This window comes from Aquarana catesbeiana, unplaced genomic scaffold (genome assembly GCF_042186555.1).
Source record: "Aquarana catesbeiana isolate 2022-GZ unplaced genomic scaffold, ASM4218655v1 unanchor233, whole genome shotgun sequence".
In the NCBI taxonomy this organism is placed as follows: domain Eukaryota; kingdom Metazoa; phylum Chordata; class Amphibia; order Anura; family Ranidae; genus Aquarana; species Aquarana catesbeiana.
Genome location: NW_027362661.1, coordinates 1,329,630 through 1,349,703, shown reverse-complemented (window position 1 = coordinate 1,349,703; position 20,074 = coordinate 1,329,630). Strand labels below are relative to the sequence as shown.

The window sequence follows — 20,074 nt, the reverse complement described above, 5'->3', positions numbered from 1 at the left end:
GGTAAAGCGGCACTGATGGGCACCAATGAGGTGGCACTGATGGGCACTGATGATGGGCACTAATATGCGGCACTGATATGTGGCACTGATGGGTACATATAGGTGGCACTGATGGGCACTTAAAGGCGGCACTGATGGGCATGGATGGGTACTGAAATACATTCATGGATGGTACTGATGGATGCCAATCAGTGCCAAACAATAATGCCTGCCAATCAGTGATGTCCATTGTGGGCACTGATTGGCACCATTGTGGGCACTGATTAGCATCCCTGGTAGCCATGTGTGGCATACCTGGTGGTGACTAGTGGTGGGCATCCCTGGTGGTCCAGTGTGGGCATCCTCGGGGGGGGGGGGGCTGTGCTGATAATGAATCAGCACAGACCCCCCTGTCAGAAGAGCAGCCGATCGGCTCTCCTCTACTCACGTCTGACAGATGCGAGTGAGGAAAAGCCGATCAACGGCTCTTCCTGTTTACATCGTGATCAGCTGTGATTGGACACGGCTGATCACGTGAATCTCTGACTCTTTACCTAGATTGTCACGATGCGCGCCCCCAGGGGTGCACAGCGGATTGATATCCTGGCGACGTCATATGACGTCCGGTCAGGCTATCGCAACCACTTTGCCGACGTCATATTGCTATATGGCGGGCGGCAAGTGGTTAAGCAGCCTAAAAGTGAAATATTAGAATATGAGCAAGAAATTTAGCGTGCTCATAGTTCCACCACCACCACTATTGCTAATCCCAGTGGCACCACCATCACCACTGAAATTACATCTACAGGTCATAGAAGTGATGATGGAGATTTTTTACTCCCATTTCCCATTAGCTATCAGGGAGAAGAGGGAATTCAGCAGGTCCCCCCAACATTCAATGGTGATAGATCCTCCTTTGCAAATATGGAAGATTCAGATTATACCTTACCTTTTTATCTCGATCAGGAACCAAATATTTATGAAATTTGATTCCCCACTGTTGTATTCCCCTGGAAGAACTGCACCGGTGGCACCTGCCTCCCCTGTTTCGGTTGAGTCTCCCATAAACATTAGTCCCACCACCACCACTGTTAGTCAAGTAACCTCCTTCACTATCCCTGACATAAGGCCACCTCCCGTTTTGTCAAAAAAACACAACAGCACAGCAGAGTACACAGGCCAGGCTACAACCAAAGGTAAGCAAGTTGTTCTAGCATCTGCGGCTGAAGAAGAAACTGTCTCTAAATAATCTTCACCACACAGTGGCCACAGCCGTCGATCCAAAATTTGGGAGCATTTTGTGACAGTTGGTGATGGCTGCACAGCTGCATGCAAGCTGCATGTAAACTGTGCAGCAGAGAAGTCAGCCGTGGGGGACTGTTGGATCATCTCACAAACTCTGGGATGAAGCAACACATATTTACCCACCACAGGCCAGTGGTGCTGAGTGAAGAAATGGGTGTGACTCCTCCATCTACCACTAGTACCAGCAGTGCCACATTTACCACCACTTCTGGAGCTGCAGGTGGTACTGAAATGCAAAATAAATCCATACAGCCCACTATTGAACATTTTGGTGGGTTACATTACCGGGGAATATCCAAACAGCAGTCCCGGAAACGTACGCGCCGCATTGGACAGCTTATAGCTGTTGGGGGTGCTTCTTTCAATTTTGTGGAAGGGGAGCCCCTCACGCAGCTTATGCAGGCTGTGGCACCACAATATCGGGTCCCTTCACGCACCACATTTAGTAGAACTGTAGTGCCCTCGCTGTACTGTTCATGTCTTGGGGTTTTGAAGGAGTTGCTGGGGAAGGCTGCTGGCTAATCAGTGCATTTTACAACTGGTTTATGGAGTGCTCCAAGTCACCAGCATGCCTTCCTGTCCTTGACTGCCCATTGGTGGCAGCCCCTAGTGTCTTGAGATATACAACCACCACTGCACTTGGGGCAAAGAACCTCAAGTGCTGTGGCCGCTGCTACAGTGCACAAGACAGGATCGTCACCCCTTCCTTCTCCATGCTGAGGTGATCAGCAGCACACAGCACAGAATATTCTAAATGCACTTCAGAAAATGATAGGGAAGTGGCTAGGGGAACAAGCAGGCACGGATGCCAAAATGGGATCTGTTGTCAGTGCTGGTGGAGCTAACATGAGAAAGGCTATCCATGATGAAAGATTTGTTGGTGTGCACTGCTCTGCACACATCCTGCATCCAGTCGTTAGGTCTGCTCTCGATAATAACACCAACAGTGGAAGGTTGGCAGCACTTCCAGAGTCATGCCATGAACTGCTGGTCACTTCCACCGTAGTGTGAAGGATAGCCACCTTCTCAGGCAGGCAGGAGCAGAAAAAGGCAGGCCTCGTGAAGCACTGCCTCAAACAGGATGTTGGAACGAGGTGGAACTCCACCTTACATATGCTAGAGTGTACACTTGAACAACAGAGGGCAATTCATGCAATGGCATACGGATATTTTATCCGTATTGCCAGACCACCAGGCCGAGAGGACTGGGTCATGATTGAGCACGTTGTCACAGTCCTCAGGCCTTTCCAGGCTGTCACTGAAGATTTAAGCCAAGAGAGTGCCAGCCTGGCACAAGTGGTTCCCCTCATGGCACACCTTTTCAAACACATTTGATTGCTTCCTTTCCAATAGGGAACGATTGCCAGGTTGCAATATCCTTGCTGAAGCTGCTTCTCTTCTGAGGAGGCTGAAGGAGCAACTCAGTCAGCACATGGATCAGTCTACTTAATTTATTGCTAAACAAGATCAGTGAAGTAAGTGTAAAGTGGAAGCAGTAGAATATTATTTTGAGCCCCTAGCACTTTATATATGAATGTCTCCACATATTTTGGTGCATTTGTGATGATTTATGTGCACACACAATAGGACAGCGCTGTGACACATAATGCTCTTCTAGGTGATAAAGGGAATACTTACCTTTGTTACAGCAGCAGTCCGTTATAAGTTATTTTTGTAGGTATTTGAGTTGTTACACATAGCGCGGGTTTTATTCTATTTATATTGGTGACATAGTTGCCCAAATCTGGGGATCAGGAGCCATTTCCACCCTTTACTCTCTGCTGGGGTTCTTTGTATCCATATAACAGATGTTCTACATGACTAAATCTGCAATCAATTTTACTGCAAAATCAAAGGGGCCAAAATGTCTCCCCCCCGAGCAGTAATATATTTCTATCCCCCTTGGTGGGAGTGGAGATGACCCCATCTATAAGGATATACAGTACATACACACACAGCACAAGGTCGTGTTCACATTACCAGATGTTTCTCTGGGCTGCAGTTCCTCTGAGCTCCACAAGGTGGTGATCTCACTTCTACCCAGACAGGAAGTCTCTATGGAAAACAGGAAGTTCCGGGTGAGAGGTGAGTCGGGAGGAAGTGGCAGTAGAGGAGGTAATAAGATCTTATTTTCTATTTACACCCAGTAACCCTCCCGTCATGTCCGTCCTCTTCCTCCATAGTCACTGTAATGTCTTTTATCTCCAGCAGATGATGATACACACATATATAGTGTGGAAATGTAGAATAACCCCGTATATTACAATGAGGGAATTTATGGTCTGTACCACGAGGGGAGTTATTGATGTCAGTAAATGTCGGTTCCAGACATTGTATGTGGGGGGAATGAAATGATAATTAAAGGTTGGGATGAGGGAAGATTTCTGTAAGATTTTACACAGGAATGATCAGCGCCCCCCCAGAGACACTATGATGAGTCTCACAATAGGAGTCTGAAAGGGACTGGATTTTGGGGGAATGAGATGGTGAACCCCGAGTGGGGGGGGGGGGATTTTATCAAAAAGACGTCCCATCATCCACTGGCGTACCTGTGGCTGGGACCCTGGCAGTAGGGTTGTCATCTCATCCCTTTAAAACCAAACACATATGAATTACACAGGTTCTGCGGCTAATTTAATGCAGATAAGGTACCAAGTGAGTTTAATTACCACCTTTATCAGCCATGGAACCTGCGTAATTCATATGTGTTTGGTTTTAAAGAGATGAGGTGACAACCCTACCTGGCAGTGGATTAGCGCTTCTGCTTCTTATGTCGGTATTCCCCATTTACTGCTATAGAGGTGTCTTTTGCCTCACAGGCACCATGATCTCTGTGGGACTACAGAGCCCAGCACACCTAGTCATCTACAGCCGGGGGTATTTCTGAGTAAGTGCTGCCAGGTTACCCCAGGAGTTGTCTGACACTTTGTTATTAGAAAGTTTTATTGGAATTATCGTGTTGTGGATTCAGATATTTTGGGGGGTGATCGGGGACACAATAACTGGTGTGGCGGTGATCAAGGAGGCAATAACTGGTGTGGCAGTGATCAGGGACACAAAATAGGGGGGGGGGGTGTTTCTAGTGTTCTGGTGCTCCAGGGCCTCTAAAAATGTGATAGGTAGTCAGAAAATTAGATGTGTAATTTATGTATCTAGAGCACTTGAAGGAGCTCCTTGGATTTGTGTTGGCAGGCGGTGAAAAAGTCTCACACATGTGGTATCACCATACTCATAAAAGGTAGCAGAATGTGTTTTGGGGTATAAATCCAGGTATATCCATGCTGTGTGTTAGAAATATCTTATTATTTAACAACTTTGTGTAAGAAAAAAAAAAATTTCATCTTGTTTCCATGCCTTTTTAAAAACTTTGTGGCCAATAATGACATTTTCAAAAAACTCCGTATGCCTTTAAGAAAATATCTGGAAGTTTTTGCATTCCAAAATGGGGTCATTTTGGGTTTTTTTTTACTGTCCTGGTGCTCCAGGGCCTCCAAAAATGTGATAGGTAGTCAGGAAATTAGATTCGTAATTTATGCTCCTTGAAAGCCCAAAGGTGCTCCTTGGATTTTGGGTCTTTCTATACATCTAGGCTGTGAAAAAGTCTTACACATGTGGTACTCTTATATTTGGGAGGCATAGCAGAGTTTGCTTTGGGGTGTAAATTTATGTATGCCTATACTGTATGTGAGAAATAGCCTGCTTCTCACACTTTAAAAAAAAAAAAAACAAATTTCCTCATTGAAAACAAAAAAAATTGTGACGAAAAAAGTAATCTTAAAAAACTCACCATACCACTTATTAAACACCTTGGACTGTCTACTTTCCAAAAAGGGGGTAATTTTGGGGGATATTTGTACCGTCCTGGCATTTTAGGGCCTCAATAAATTATATATAGTCAGTACATCAGGATTGAACAATTTTCAGATCTATCCCATAGTTTGGGACTCTACAACATTCCTACAGACTAAATATTATGCACTGATTTTGGTTATTTTTACGAAAGAAATGTTTCAGAATAAAGTTTGGCTTAAATTTATAAAGACAATTTTTTCTTTGTAAAATTTTATAACAGAAATGTTTTTCTTTGCAAAATTTCAGTATTTTTTTTATTTCTATAGCAATAAACTAAAAACCTAGTGAAGATTAAATACCACCAAAAGAAAGGTGTATCTGTCTGAAAAAGAAATGAAGCTAAGGGGAAAATAATACTGGGAGTATGCTATAGGCCCCCTAACCTGAGGGAGGAAGTGGAGACGGATCTCCTATCACAAATTGGATTAGCAGCAAGGATGGGAAGTGTTATCATAATGGGGGATTTTAATTATCCAGACACAGACTGGGCGGAGGGAACCGCGCATTCATTTAAGGCTCGTCAGTTCCTTAATGTCTTGCAGGACAATTTTATGGGTCAGATGGTAGACGCACCAACTAGAAATAAAACATTACTGGATCTACTGATTACCAACAATACAGACCTGATAACAGATGCTCAGTTTGAAGCTGTGGAGCTTGGTGTAAGTGGAGCTTTTTTAAGTGGGAGTTATAAACAAGAGTTAGAGTATACAAGTCTTGCTGTCTGTTGGTGTGTGTATTGCTGCTGTCTGTTGGTGTGTGTATTGCTGCTGTCTGTTGGTGTGTGTATTGCTGCTGTCTGTTGGTGTGTGTATTGCTGCTGTCTGCTGGTGTGTGTATTGCTGCTGTCTGTTGGTGTGTGTATTGCTGCTGTCTGTTGGTGTGTGTATTGCTGCTGTCTGTTGGTGTTTGCTGGGTTGCATTTTGGGGACTTTTCCTTTTAGTTTTTATCTTGCCTTTTGCTGTCACTTTTTAAATAGCTTTTTTTTTTTTTTTTTTTTTTGTTTCATCAGTCTATCAATTAAGGGTGTGGTTAATTGCTCCCAGGTGACTATTTAACTTGTTGTAGGACTCAGTTGAGCGTGCTCAGTTTGAAGCTGTGGAGCTTGGTGTAAGTGGAGCTTTTTTAAGTGGGAGTTATAAACAAGAGTTAGAGTATACAAGTCTTGCTGTCTGTTGGTGTGTGTATTGCTGCTGTCTGTTGGTGTGTGTATTGCTGCTGTCTGTTGGTGTGTGTATTGCTGCTGTCTGTTGGTGTGTGTATTGCTGCTGTCTGCTGGTGTGTGTATTGCTGCTGTCTGTTGGTGTGTGTATTGCTGCTGTCTGTTGGTGTGTGTATTGCTGCTGTCTGTTGGTGTTTGCTGGGTTGCATTTTGGGGACTTTTCCTTTTAGTTTTTATCTTGCCTTTTGCTGTCACTTTTTAAATAGCTTTTTTTTTTTTTTTTTTTTTTTTTTTTTGTTTCATCAGTCTATCAATTAAGGGTGTGGTTAATTGCTCCCAGGTGACTATTTAACTTGTTGTAGGACTCAGTTGAGCGTGCTCAGTTTGAAGCTGTGGAGCTTGGTGTAAGTGGAGCTTTTTTAAGTGGGAGTTATAAACAAGAGTTAGAGTATACAAGTCTTGCTGTCTGTTGGTGTGTGTATTGCTGCTGTCTGTTGGTGTGTGTATTGCTGCTGTCTGTTGGTGTGTGTATTGCTGCTGTCTGTTGGTGTGTGTATTGCTGCTGTCTGCTGGTGTGTGTATTGCTGCTGTCTGTTGGTGTGTGTATTGCTGCTGTCTGTTGGTGTGTGTATTGCTGCTGTCTGTTGGTGTTTGCTGGGTTGCATTTTGGGGACTTTTCCTTTTAGTTTTTATCTTGCCTTTTGCTGTCACTTTTTAAATAGCTTTTTTTTTTTTTTTGTTTTTTTGTTTTTTTTTGTTTCATCAGTCTATCAATTAAGGGTGTGGTTAATTGCTCCCAGGTGACTATTTAACTTGTTGTAGGACTCAGTTGAGCGTGCTCAGTTTGAAGCTGTGGAGCTTGGTGTAAGTGGAGCTTTTTTAAGTGGGAGTTATAAACAAGAGTTAGAGTATACAAGTCTTGCTGTCTGTTGGTGTGTGTATTGCTGCTGTCTGTTGGTGTGTGTATTGCTGCTGTCTGTTGGTGTGTGTATTGCTGCTGTCTGTTGGTGTGTGTATTGCTGCTGTCTGTTGGTGTGTGTATTGCTGCTGTCTGCTGGTGTGTGTATTGCTGCTGTCTTTTGGTGTGTGTATTGCTGCTGTCTGTTGGTGTGTGTATTGCTGCTGTCTGTTGGTGTTTGCTGGGTTGCATTTTGGGGACTTTTCCTTTTAGTTTTTATCTTGCCTTTTGCTGTCACTTTTTAAATAGCTTTTTTTTTTTTTTTTTTTTTTTTTTTTTTTTGTTTCATCAGTCTATCAATTAAGGGTGTGGTTAATTGCTCCCAGGTGACTATTTAACTTGTTGTAGGACTCAGTTGAGCGTGCTCAGTTTGAAGCTGTGGAGCTTGGTGTAAGTGGAGCTTTTTTAAGTGGGAGTTATAAACAAGAGTTAGAGTATACAAGTCTTGCTGTCTGTTGGTGTGTGTATTGCTGCTGTCTGTTGGTGTGTGTATTGCTGCTGTCTGTTGGTGTGTGTATTGCTGCTGTCTGTTGGTGTGTGTATTGCTGCTGTCTGTTGGTGTGTGTATTGCTGCTGTCTGCTGGTGTGTGTATTGCTGCTGTCTGTTGGTGTGTGTATTGCTGCTGTCTGTTGGTGTGTGTATTGCTGCTGTCTGTTGGTGTTTGCTGGGTTGCATTTTGGGGACTTTTCCTTTTAGTTTTTATCTTGCCTTTTGCTGTCACTTTTTAAATAGCTTTTTTTTTTTTTTTTTTTTTTTTGTTTCATCAGTCTATCAATTAAGGGTGTGGTTAATTGCTCCCAGGTGACTATTTAACTTGTTGTAGGACTCAGTTGAGCGTGCTCAGTTTGAAGCTGTGGAGCTTGGTGTAAGTGGAGCTTTTTTAAGTGGGAGTTATAAACAAGAGTTTAAAACAGGAGGTTATAACAGGGGTCATAGTACCTGTGTAGTGTGAGTATCTGAGTGTTGTCTGAGTAGTGTGTGTGGATCGTTAGTACTTGTGTATTGTGTACCTGTGTATTGTCTTGAGTATTAGTGCCAGGAAGCTAGTTGTTAGGTAATTTGGACAGGGTAAAATCCCCAAATCCTCACTAAATTTAATAGGTACGATGCCCGGCGGGTGTGGAGAGGCGACTCTTTGTACATCTTGCCGCATGTATGCGTTCCTTGATCATCCGATCGAGGGCGAATACTGCTGTGCAAAATGTAAGCACATTGTTTCCCTGGAAGCCCAGGTTCTGAATCTGGGGAAGCAACTGTCAGCACTGAGAAGTCCCTCCATACTAAAGGTGAGCCAGGAACGTACACGGCAGGTGCCGGCAGGGGCCAGCACAGAGGCGGGTGGAGACAAAGAGGTGCAGGCACTAGCAAAGAGTAGATGGGTGACAGTCAGGAGGGGTAGAGGGGGAAGTGCCAGGGAGGCCGATCCAGGACTGGAGCATCCCAATAAGTACGCTCCATTGAGTGACATTGGTGTAACCAGTCAGGGACCAGCACTGCTGGAGTTGAGGGACTCTCCTAGCTGCCAGGGGAAGAACTCCTCCAGTGAGAGTGGGGGGGCAGCAAAGGGAAAGGAAAGACAGATTCTGGTGGTAGGGGACTCAATTCTTAGAAGGACAGAGAGGGCAATCTGTAACCAAGACCTGAAGCGCCGAACAGTATGTTGTCTACCGGGCGCTCGGGTTCGGCACATCACGGATCTTGTGGACAGATTACTGGCAGGGGCTGGGGAAGACCCGGCTGTCATGGTGCACGTTGGCACCAATGACAAAGTCAGAGGCAGATGGAGTGTCCTAAAGAACGATTTTAGGGACTTAGGAGCTAAATTGAGGAAAAGGACCTCCAAGGTAGTGTTCTCAGGAATACTACCGGTACATCGAGCCACACCAGAGAGGCAGAGGGAGATTAGGGAAGTAAACAAGTGGCTGAAGAGCTGGTGTAGTAAGGAGGGGTTTGGGTTCCTGGAGGACTGGGCCGACTTCTCAGTCGGTAACCGGTACTATAGAAGGGACGGACTGCACCTAAATGAGGAGGGTGCAGATCTGCTGGGAATGAAGATGGCCAAAAAGTTAGAGGGGTTTTTAAACTAGGCGATGGGGGGGAGGGTCCAGAGACAGTGATAGCCAGCGCGGAAGATATTCCAGAGGGTAGTATTGGGGGCATTAGTGGTAGGTTAACCAAAGCACAAAAACACAAGGTGAGTATAGTAGCAAGTCCAAGTTGCAATCTTGAAACACCCAATACGAGGACAATATGCGACCGGTCTAAACTATGTGGCATGTTCACCAATGCCAGGAGCCTGGCGGACAAGATGGGTGAACTAGAGATACTGTTGTACAAGGAGGATTTGGATTTTGTGGGAATTTCAGAGACCTGGTTCAACAGCTCTCATGATTGGCTGGCAAACATTCAAGGGTATACCCTATACCGCAAGGATAGAGAGGGTAAAAAAGGGGGAGGGGTATGCCTATATATCAAGAATAATGTACAAGTGAATGTGAGAGATGACATCACTGAGGGGGCTAGGGAGGAGGTGGAATCTTTATGGGTAGAGCTCCAAAGGGATGAAGCTAAGGGGAAAATAATACTGGGAGTATGCTATAGGCCCCCTAACCTGAGGGAGGAAGTGGAGACGGATCTCCTATCACAAATTGGATTAGCAGCAAGGATGGGAAGTGTTATCATAATGGGGGATTTTAATTATCCAGACATAGACTGGGCGGAGGGAACCGCGCATTCATTTAAGGCTCGCCAGTTCCTTAATGTCTTGCAGGACAATTTTATGGGTCAGATGGTAGACGCACCAACTAGAAATAAAACATTACTAGATCTACTGATTACCAACAATACAGACCTGATAACAGATGTGGAAATACGGGGCAATTTAGGTAACAGCGATCACAGGTCAATTAGTTTCAGTTTAAATCACACAAATAGGAGACATGAAGGGAACACAAAGACACTGAATTTCAAAAGAGCCAACTTCCCTAAACTACAAACCTTGCTAAAAGGCATAAATTGGGATAAAATATTAGGAACAAAGAATACAGAGGAGAGATGGGTTTGCTTTAAGAGCATATTAAATAAGGGCATTAGCCAATGTATCCCATTGGGTAATAAATTTAAAAGAGCGAACAAACATCCTGGATGGCTTAACTCCAATGTAAAAATGCATATAAAAGCAAAGGAGAAGGCCTTCAAAAAATACAAGGTTGAGGGATCATCCACAGCATTCAGAATTTATAAAGAATGCAATAAGAAATGTAAGGGTGCAATTAGGATGGCTAAGATAGAACATGAAAGACACATAGCGGAGGAGAGCAAAAAAAATCCCAAGAAATTCTTTAAGTATGTAAACAGTAAAAAAGGGAGGACAGACCATATTGGCCCCATAAAGAATGAGGAAGGACATCTGGTTACAAAGGATGGGGAGATGGCAGAGGTATTGAATTTATTCTTCTCCTCAGTATTCACGAGTGAATCGGGGGGCTTCAGTAACCAAAACTGCAGTGTTTATCCTCATGACACAACACAGGAAGCACCTACATGGTTAACAGAGGACGGAATTAAAATTAGACTTGAGAAACTTAACATTAATAAATCACCGGGACCAGATGGCTTGCATCCGAGGGTACTTAGGGAACTCAGTCAGGTGATTGCCAGACCGTTGTTCCTAATTTTTACAGACAGTCTATTGACTGGAATGGTGCCAGCTGATTGGAGAAAAGCCAATGTAGCACCAATATTTAAAAAGGGCCCAAAAAACATCCCTGGGAATTACAGACCAGTTAGCCTAACATCAATAGTATGTAAACTCTTGGAGGGGATGATAAGGGACTATATACAAGATTTTAGTAATAAGAATGATATCATTAGCAGTAATCAGCATGGATTCATGAAGAATCGTTCTTGCCAAACCAATCTATTAACCTTCTATGAGGAGGTGAGTTGCCATCTAGATAAAGGAAGGCCCGTAGACGTGGTGTATCTGGATTTTGCAAAAGCATTTGACACAGTTCCCCATAAACGTTTACTGTACAAAATAAGGTGCGTTGGCATGGACCATAGGGTGAGTACATGGATTGAAAACTGGCTACAAGGGCGTGTTCAGAGGGTGGTGATAAATGGGGAGTACTCAGAATGGTCAGGGGTGGGTAGTGGGGTCCCCCAGGGTTCTGTGCTGGGACCAATCCTATTTAATTTGTTCATAAATGACCTGGAGGATGGGATAAACAGTTCCATCTCTGTATTTGCAGACGATACTAAGCTAAGCAGGGCAATAACTTCTCCGCAGGATGTGGAAATCTTGCAAAAAGACCTGAACAAATTAATGGGGTGGGCGACTACATGGCAAATGAGGTTCAATGTAGAAAAATGTAAAATAATGCATTTGGGTGTCAAAAATATGAATGCAATCTATACACTGGGGGGAGAACCTCTGGGGGAATCTAGGATGGAAAAGGACTTGGGGGTCCTAGTGGATGATAGGCTCAGCAACGGCATGCAATGCCAAGCTGCTGCTAATAAAGCAAACAGAATATTGGCATGCATTAAAAGGGGGATCAACTGCAGAGATAAAACGATAATTCTCCCGCTCTACAAGACTCTGGTCCGCCCGCACCTGGAGTATGCTGTCCAGTTCTGGGCACCAGTCCTCAGGAGGGACGTACTGGAAATGGAGCGAGTACAAAGAAGGGCAACAAAGCTAATAAAGGGTCTGGAGGATCTTAGTTATGAGGAAAGGTTGCGAGCACTGAACTTATTCTCTCTGGAGAAGAGACGCTTGAGAGGGGATATGATTTCAATTTACAAATACTGTACTGGTGACCCCACAATAGGGATAAAACTTTTTCGCAGAAGAGAGTTTAATAAGACTCGTGGCCACTCATTGCAATTAGAGGAAAAGAGGTTTAACCTTAAACTACGTAGAGGGTTCTTTACTGTAAGAGCGGCAAGGATGTGGAATTCCCTTCCACAGGCGGTGGTCTCAGCGGGGAGCATTGATAGCTTCAAGAAACTATTAGATAATCACCTGAATGACCGCAATATACAGGGATATGTAATGTAATACTGACACATAATCACACACATAGGTTGGACTTGATGGACTTGTGTCTTTTTTCAACCTCACCTACTATGTAACTATGTAACTATGTAAGATGTGGAAATACGGGGCAATTTAGGTAACAGCGATCACAGGTCAATTAGTTTCAGTATAAATCACGCAAATAGGAAACATGAAGGGAACACAAAGACACTGAATTTCAAAAGAGCCAACTTCCCTAAACTACAAACCTTGCTAAAAGGCATAAATTGGGATAAAATATTAGGAACAAAGAATACGGAGGAGAGATTGGTTTGCTTTAAGAGCATATTAAATAAGGGCATTAGCCAATGTATTCCATTGGGTAATAAATTTAAAAGAGCCAACAAAAATCCTGGATGGCTTAACTCCAATGTAAAAATGCATATAAAAGCAAAGGAGAAGGCCTTCAAAAAATACAAGGTTGAGGGATCATCCTCAGCATTCAGACCTTATAAAGAATGCAATAAGAAATGTAAGGGTGCAATTAGGACGGCTAAGATAGAACATGAAAGACACATAGCGGAGGAAAGCAAAAAAAATTCCAAGAAATTCTTTAAGTATGTAAACAGTAAAAAAGGGAGGACAGACCATATTGGCCCCATAAAGAATGAGGAAGGACATCTGGTTACAAAGGATGGGGAGATGGCAAAGGTATTGAATTTATTCTTCTCCTCAGTATTCACGAGTGAATCGGGGGGCTTCAGTAACCAAAACTGCAGTGTTTATCCTCATGACACAACACAGGAAGCACCTACATGGTTAACAGAGGACGGAATTAAAATTAGACTTGAGAAACTTAACATTAATAAATCACTGGGACCAGATGGTTGCATCAGAGGGTACTTAGGGAACTCAGTCAGGTGATTGCCAGACTGTTGTTCCTAATTTTTACAGACAGTCTATTGACTGGAATGGTACCAGCTGATTGGAAAAAAGCCAATGTAGCACCAATATTTAAAAAGGGCCCAAAAAACATCCCTGGGAATTACAGACCAGTTAGCCTAAGATCAATAGTATGTAAACTCTTGGAGGGGATGGTAAGGGACTATATACAAGATTTTAGTAATAAGAATGATATCATTAGCAGTAATCAGCATGGATTCATGAAGAATCGTTCTTGCCAAACCAATCTATTAACCTTCTATGAGGAGGTGAGTTGCCATCTAGATAAAGGAAGGCCCGTAGACGTGGTGTATCTGGATTTTGCAAAAGCATTTGACACAGTTCCCCATAAACGTTTACTGTACAAAATAAGGTGCGTTGGCATGGACCATAGGGTTAGTACATGGATTGAAAACTGGCTACAAGGGCGTGTTCAGAGGGTGGTGATAAATGGGGAGTACTCAGAATGGTCAGGGGTGGGTAGTGGGGTTCCCCAGGGTTCTGTGCTGGGACCAATCCTATTTAATTTGTTCATAAACGATCTGGGGGATGGGATAAACAGTTCAATCTCTGTATTTGCAGACAATACTAAGCTAAGCAGGGCAATAACTTCTCCGCAGGATGTGGAAATCTTGCAAAAAGACCTGAACAAATTAATGGGGTGGGCGACTACATGGCAAATGAGGTTCAATGTAGAAAAATGTAAAATAATGCATTTGGGTGGCAAAAATATGAATGCAATCTATACACTGGGGGGAGAACCTCTGGGGGAACCTAGGATGGAAAAGGACCTGGGGGTCCTAGCCTAGTAGATGATAGGCTCAGCAATGGCATGCAATGCCAAGCTGCTTATAAAGCAAACAGAATATTGGCATGCATTAAAAGGGGGATCAACTCCAGAGATAAAACGATAATTCTCCCACTCTACAAGACTCTGGTCCGGCCGCACCTGGAGTATGCTGTCCAGTTCTGGGCACCAGTCCTCAGGAGGGATGTACTGGAAATGGTGCGAGTACAAAGAAGGGCAACAAAGCTAATAAAGGGTCTGGAGGATCTTAGTTATGAGGAAAGGTTGCAAGCTCTGAACTTATTCTCTCTCTGGAGAAGAGATGCTTGAGAGGGGATATGATTTCAATTTACAAATACTGTACTGGTGACCCCACAATAGGGATAAAACTTTTTCGCAGAAGAGAGTTTAATAAGACTCGTGGCCACTCATTACAATTAGAAGAAAAGAGGTTTAACCTTAAACTACGTAGAGGGTTCTTTACTGTAAGAGCGGCAAGGATGTGGAATTACCTTCCACAGGCGGTGGTCTCAGCGGGGAGCATTGATAGCTTCAAGAAACTATTAGATAATCACCTGAATGACCGCAACATACAGGGATATGTAATGAAATACTGACACATAATCACACACATAGGTTGGACTTGATGGACTTGTGTCTTTTTTCAACCTCACCTACTATGTAACTAAGAAATGCATACCATCCAAATAATTCTTACTTTCATATCCCAAAGTTATTCGTCTACAAGGAGACCTGTATAGATCAAATGATGGCACCAATGAGGATGGAGGAGGACCGAAGTCACATGACTGAGAAGATACTAAACCTCACCCTGGAGATCATCTACCTGCTGACCGGAGAGGTGAGGAGGATTCTGGGAGGTCACATGACATCACTCTTATCTCTATGAATAAAACACAGACCTGACCGGAGAGGTGAGGAGGATTCTGGGAGGTCACATGACATCACTCTTATCTCTATTAATAAAACACAGACCTGACCGGAGAGGTGAGGAGGATTCTGGGAGGTCACATGACATCACTCTTATCTCTATTAATAAAACACAGATCTGACCGGAGAGGTGAGGAGGCTTCTGGGAGGTCACATGACATCACTCTTATCTCTATTAATAAAACACAGACCTGACTAGAGAGGTGAGGAGGATTCTGGGATTCTAATATGATATTTCTATTGGTTCCTCAATATAGAGATTTCCTTTTGTGAAGTCAGGTGATCATATGACCATCACAGTGCCTCCATGTGACTCTCTAAAACCTGAGAGACACAACACACAGAAGATTCTAGAAGTCACCAAGAAGATGATGGAGCTGCTGACAGGAGAGGTGAGCGGTGCTGGGAATTCTGGGACATTATCCAGTAACAGACAAGGGATGTGTCTGGATGGTGACTGTATCATTGTGTGTGTCAGGTTCCTATAAGGTGTCAGGATGTCACTGTCTATTTCTCCATGGAGGAGTGGGAGTATTTAGAAGGACACAAGGATCTCTACAAGGACATCATGATGGACAATCAGCCGCCCCTCACATCACCGGGTAAGAGGAGACTTTATTGTAAAGGAGAGAGCAGTACGGAGGCTCCACCTAGATCCCCCATCATCTGATAAACACATAGGGGTTTATTTACTAAAGCTAGAGAGTGAAAAATTAGTCACAATTCTGCATAGAAAACTATCAGGTTTTATTGCCAAAGCTTACTTGAACAAGCTGGGGTTAGAAGCTGATTGGTTTCTATGCCAAAATGTGACTAATTTTGCACTCTTTAGCTTTAGTAAATAAACCCTTTAGAAACAATGTATTCAGTCAGTGTGTGTGTTTCCTACAGATGGATCCAGTAATGGGAACCCACCAGAGAGATGTCCCCGTCCTCTGTATTCCCGGGATTCCACACAGGAAGGTCACACCATCCCTCACCATCATCAGGTAGATGAGGAACAATCACTGATAGTATCATTAGGATCTGTACATTATCTGCATTGTTACCATTGATGTCATTTTTATTATATATTCAGAGTGGAAACCTGAGAGATTCTAAAGTTGAAGTTTTAGACGAGATAAAAGTGGAGGATGATGAGGATGGGGTGATGAAGAAGTCAGAGTTTGTAAAAGAACACAATGATCTGTACCAGGATATCTCGGAGGAGTCATCAAGCTACATAAATCCACCAGAGAGATGTCCCCGTCCTCTGTATTCCTGGGATTCCACACAGGAAGATCACACCATCCCCCACCATCATCAGGTAGATGATTGACAATTATTGGTAGTTCTGTTTTATATTCAAGCATATTTATTACAATAAATATCTTAAAAATATTCAGAGTGGAAACCTCAGGAATGATAATATTATTGGTAAAGAAGAGTATAAAGAGGAGGATGAGGAGTATGGAGGGATGGAGGAGTTTTCAGAAGGACACAAGAATATGATGGAGCCTCCTAATACCAGGAACCCACCAGAGAGATGTCCCCGTCCTCTGTATTCCCGGGATTCCACACAGGAAGATCACTCCATCATCATCAAGGTTGGTGGGACAGAGCATCTAGAATATGAACTCGTAGAGAGATGATGTGTGGATTTTTTATATGAGCTTATATTTTATGTATGATTTCTTTCTCTAATTTTCTTGGTTTAGGGTGAAGATCTGATAGATATAAATGATGATCAGCAGTCTATGGAGGAGGATGGAATAACGGGGACATTTATAGAGGAGGACACTCCTACAGAGATCAGCACAGGTGGGTCATTAACACTAAATGCATTCCTCCACCCATACTGCTCACTGATTGGTCCAGAGATGTGTTCCCCATCATGTATTCTTGTATTCCTCTCAGATAATCTTCCTTCTCTGTGCTGCAGACACAATTTATGTATCTAGACTGGATTTATGGAGATTCTGGGGTTCAGCTGGCAGCAAAATGTAGATTTCACCATAGGCGTTACTCAACCTAGTCACCTGGAGAATGTAGCTTGAGTCTTCTTTCCCATGTCCAGGTCTAGAAAGATGTCTGACAGAGCAATTCTCCCAGGGTTACTTGCTCTGTTGTTTGCTGGCTGTGCCGTTGATAATAATGTGATAACATCCTCAAACTTTTGAACCTTAAACAGAAAGTGATAATGAGGGAGGAGTCAATAATCCAATGATGGTGGTCTTCAGGGCCAGTCCAGTCTTCATGTAGGTTGTTCTTCCCCCATCCTCACTCTCTGACCTCTGGTGGGGCTCAGCCCCGCTGTTATTTGTTGTGAAATATAAAGTGACAAGTGATGGCGCTAGAAAATTGTTGAATAATAATGAGTGAAGCTGCCCCTAAAAGTGGGTGAACCACTCTAAATAAGGGAATATGTTTAAGAAAAAAATGGATGTGACGTGAACTCATTTATATAGACCTTCACCTTACAGCATAAGAGATATACTCATATAGAACATCTAACAGCAAAATTCAAAATACTGTATATGTGTGCATAAAATGATATAGTCCAAAAAAATTTCTTCCATACATCTTCACAGAATAAAGTCCAATCACTGTGATCCAAAGAAAAATAAAAAGACAGATTATATCCTTCAGATGGTGCTCCACCACAAATCGTGCATAAAAAATGCAAACTCACCAGAGCTTTCAAATAAAAAAGCCTTGTAGCGATAGTAGGTTTCAACCAGCAGCATAAACAGAAACAATCCCTCTATCTTGGGTAATAATCAAGCAACAGGGCTCGGGAGAAACATATATAGGGTCATAGAGCATATGTTTATTGCAAAGGAATAAAGGTAGGTAAGTAAAGCAAAGCGCACTTACATTTAGATGCGCTAAACTCATCTCCCCATTGGGGAATCGAACCCCCTGTCTCCCCCCCCCTGTGACAGGCAAAGCAGTAGAAATGCATGGATAGTTTTAAAGGAAGGCCCCACCGAGATGACAGAACGGCGTGCACATTTATCCAAAGCTGTATATGTTGGTGCTAACTTATAGCACATCTAAATGTAAGTGCGCATTGTTTTACTTACCTTCCTTTATTCATTTGCAATAAACATATTGCCCTATGACCCTTTATATGTTTCTCCTGAAACTATTACCAAAGATAGAGGGATCAAAGACAGACGACTCATCTGGCTATGTGTGTAAAGTTCCATCATCCCTTAAATAATTCAATATTTAGAAAGAACCTCAAAATTGGGATTTTAAAGGCAATTGAAAAAAGAGAATTATATTGATTTTCACATAAGAGTAAAAATGTATGAATAATGATAAAAAAATTGTCTATCATATGAACATGGTATACCAACATGATAACATCACACAAATACAGAGTTGTAAATATTTCCGAAGTTATATTCCCCAGCTACTTGCTATTCCTCCATCGATATGAATTACGATGGTGTATGGCAGATGGGGATATTTCATCTTGCAGCATTTTATATGAGTATATAACTTATGCTGTAAGGCGAAGGTCTATATGTGAATTAGCACCACATCCCTTTTTTCTTACTAATTCACCACTGTTATTCATGACTAAATCATGGACTAAATAAGGAAGTGCAGTACTTCTTGTGTTGGGAAGATGGCAATGAGTGATAGAGGCGGTGGGGACACTCGTCCTATAATCCCCTCATCATTGTCACTCCTATAAAAGACAGTTCTCATTTCCTCACTCTCTGACTAAGGTCCATGGATAAAGAAATTAACTGGTAGGAGATCAGAGGACCCATTTACTAGTTACCTTGGGGGTGGAATTGTAAGATCCTCAGAGACAAAGCTGCCTGATGTGGGCGGAGTCCTGGTTTAGGGGAACCAATCTGATCATGTCTAGTAATAATTTTTTCATTTCTATTTTAGTAGATGGACGGGAGATGAGGAAAACCTCAGAGGATTGTCTCACTTTGTCTCCAGACTGTAAAGTAGAAGATGAGGACATCACACAGTATAGTCCAGGAGAAAACCCGGCTACCTCAAATGTCCATCCGGCACCACACAGTGTAGATGGACCATCGTATTCCTCTTATCCTGAGGAACCTCAGACTGTGAGGGATGGTGTCGTCCTTCCAACAGACAAGAAGTTTTCCTGTACTGAGTGTGGGAAATGTTTTTCAGGGAAGTCCCATCTTTCCATACATCAGAGATCTCACACGGGGGAGAAGCCGTATTCCTGTCCTGAGTGTGGGAAATGTTTTTCAATGAAGTTCAGTCTTTACACACATCAGAGATCTCACACGGGGGAGAAGCCGTATTCCTGTACTGAGTGCGGGAAATGTTTTTCGTGTCTATCCAATTTTTACAGACATCAGAGATCTCACACGGGGGAAAAGCCGTTTTCCTGTCCTGAGTGCAGGAAAAGTTTTTCAGTGAAGTCCAGTCTTTACAGACATGAGAGATCTCACACGGGGCTGAAGCCGTTTTCCTGTCCTGAGTGCGGGAAAAGTTTTTCAATGAAGTCCGATCTTTACAAACATCAGAGATCTCACACGGGGCAGAAGCCGTATTCCTGTACTGAGTGTGGGAAATGTTTTTCAGTGAAGTTCAGTCTTTCCAGACATTGGAGATGTCACACAGGGGAGAAGCCATATTCCTGTCCTGGATGCGGGAAATGTTTTTCACAGAGGTCCGATCTTTACAAGCATCAGAGATCTCACATGGGAGAGAAAGCCCCTTTCCTGTCGTGAGTGCGGGAAATGTTTTTCACAGAAGTCCAATCTTTACAAACATCAGAGATGTCACACGGTGGGGGGTCTGGAAGAAGCCACTTTCCTGTCGTGAGTGGAGTCCTGACTTCCTGTACATCAGAGATCCCACACAACCCTTGAAGTGTATTAGTGCCTTGAGTGTTGGGTGTGGGAAATGTCTTCTGTATGAATGTTGCTGGACATCACAGCTCTCATGTGGGGAAGAAGCACACCCTGATATACACCTCAGATATACCCCATGGCTGATCTTTAGAGTTGGGCCGAACACCCCCCAGTTCAGGTCGCACCAGAACTCCCAAACATTGAAAAATTTGCACCCGAGCAGTGAACCCTATTAAACTCTATGGGACCCGAACTTGAAAAAACAAAAATTC

The 20,074-nt window shown here is 43.2% G+C and overlaps 3 protein-coding genes across 3 annotated transcripts in view; 1 reads left to right on the top strand and 2 right to left on the bottom strand.

Annotated features, from left to right (window-relative positions):
• LOC141121836 (uncharacterized) overlaps positions 1 to 20,074 on the top strand; it is a 963,509-nt gene that overhangs the window by 855,332 nt on the left and 88,103 nt on the right. The window contains exon 15 of the mRNA XM_073611566.1: positions 19,069 to 19,450. Coding sequence (XP_073467667.1) covers positions 19,069 to 19,450 — 382 coding nt within the window. The remainder of the gene's footprint in view (positions 1 to 19,068; positions 19,451 to 20,074) is intronic.
• LOC141121879 (uncharacterized) overlaps positions 1 to 20,074 on the bottom strand; it is a 173,439-nt gene that overhangs the window by 77,158 nt on the left and 76,207 nt on the right. The window lies entirely within an intron of this gene.
• LOC141121842 (uncharacterized) overlaps positions 1 to 20,074 on the bottom strand; it is a 297,848-nt gene that overhangs the window by 237,912 nt on the left and 39,862 nt on the right. The gene's annotated exons all lie outside the window — the stretch shown is intronic.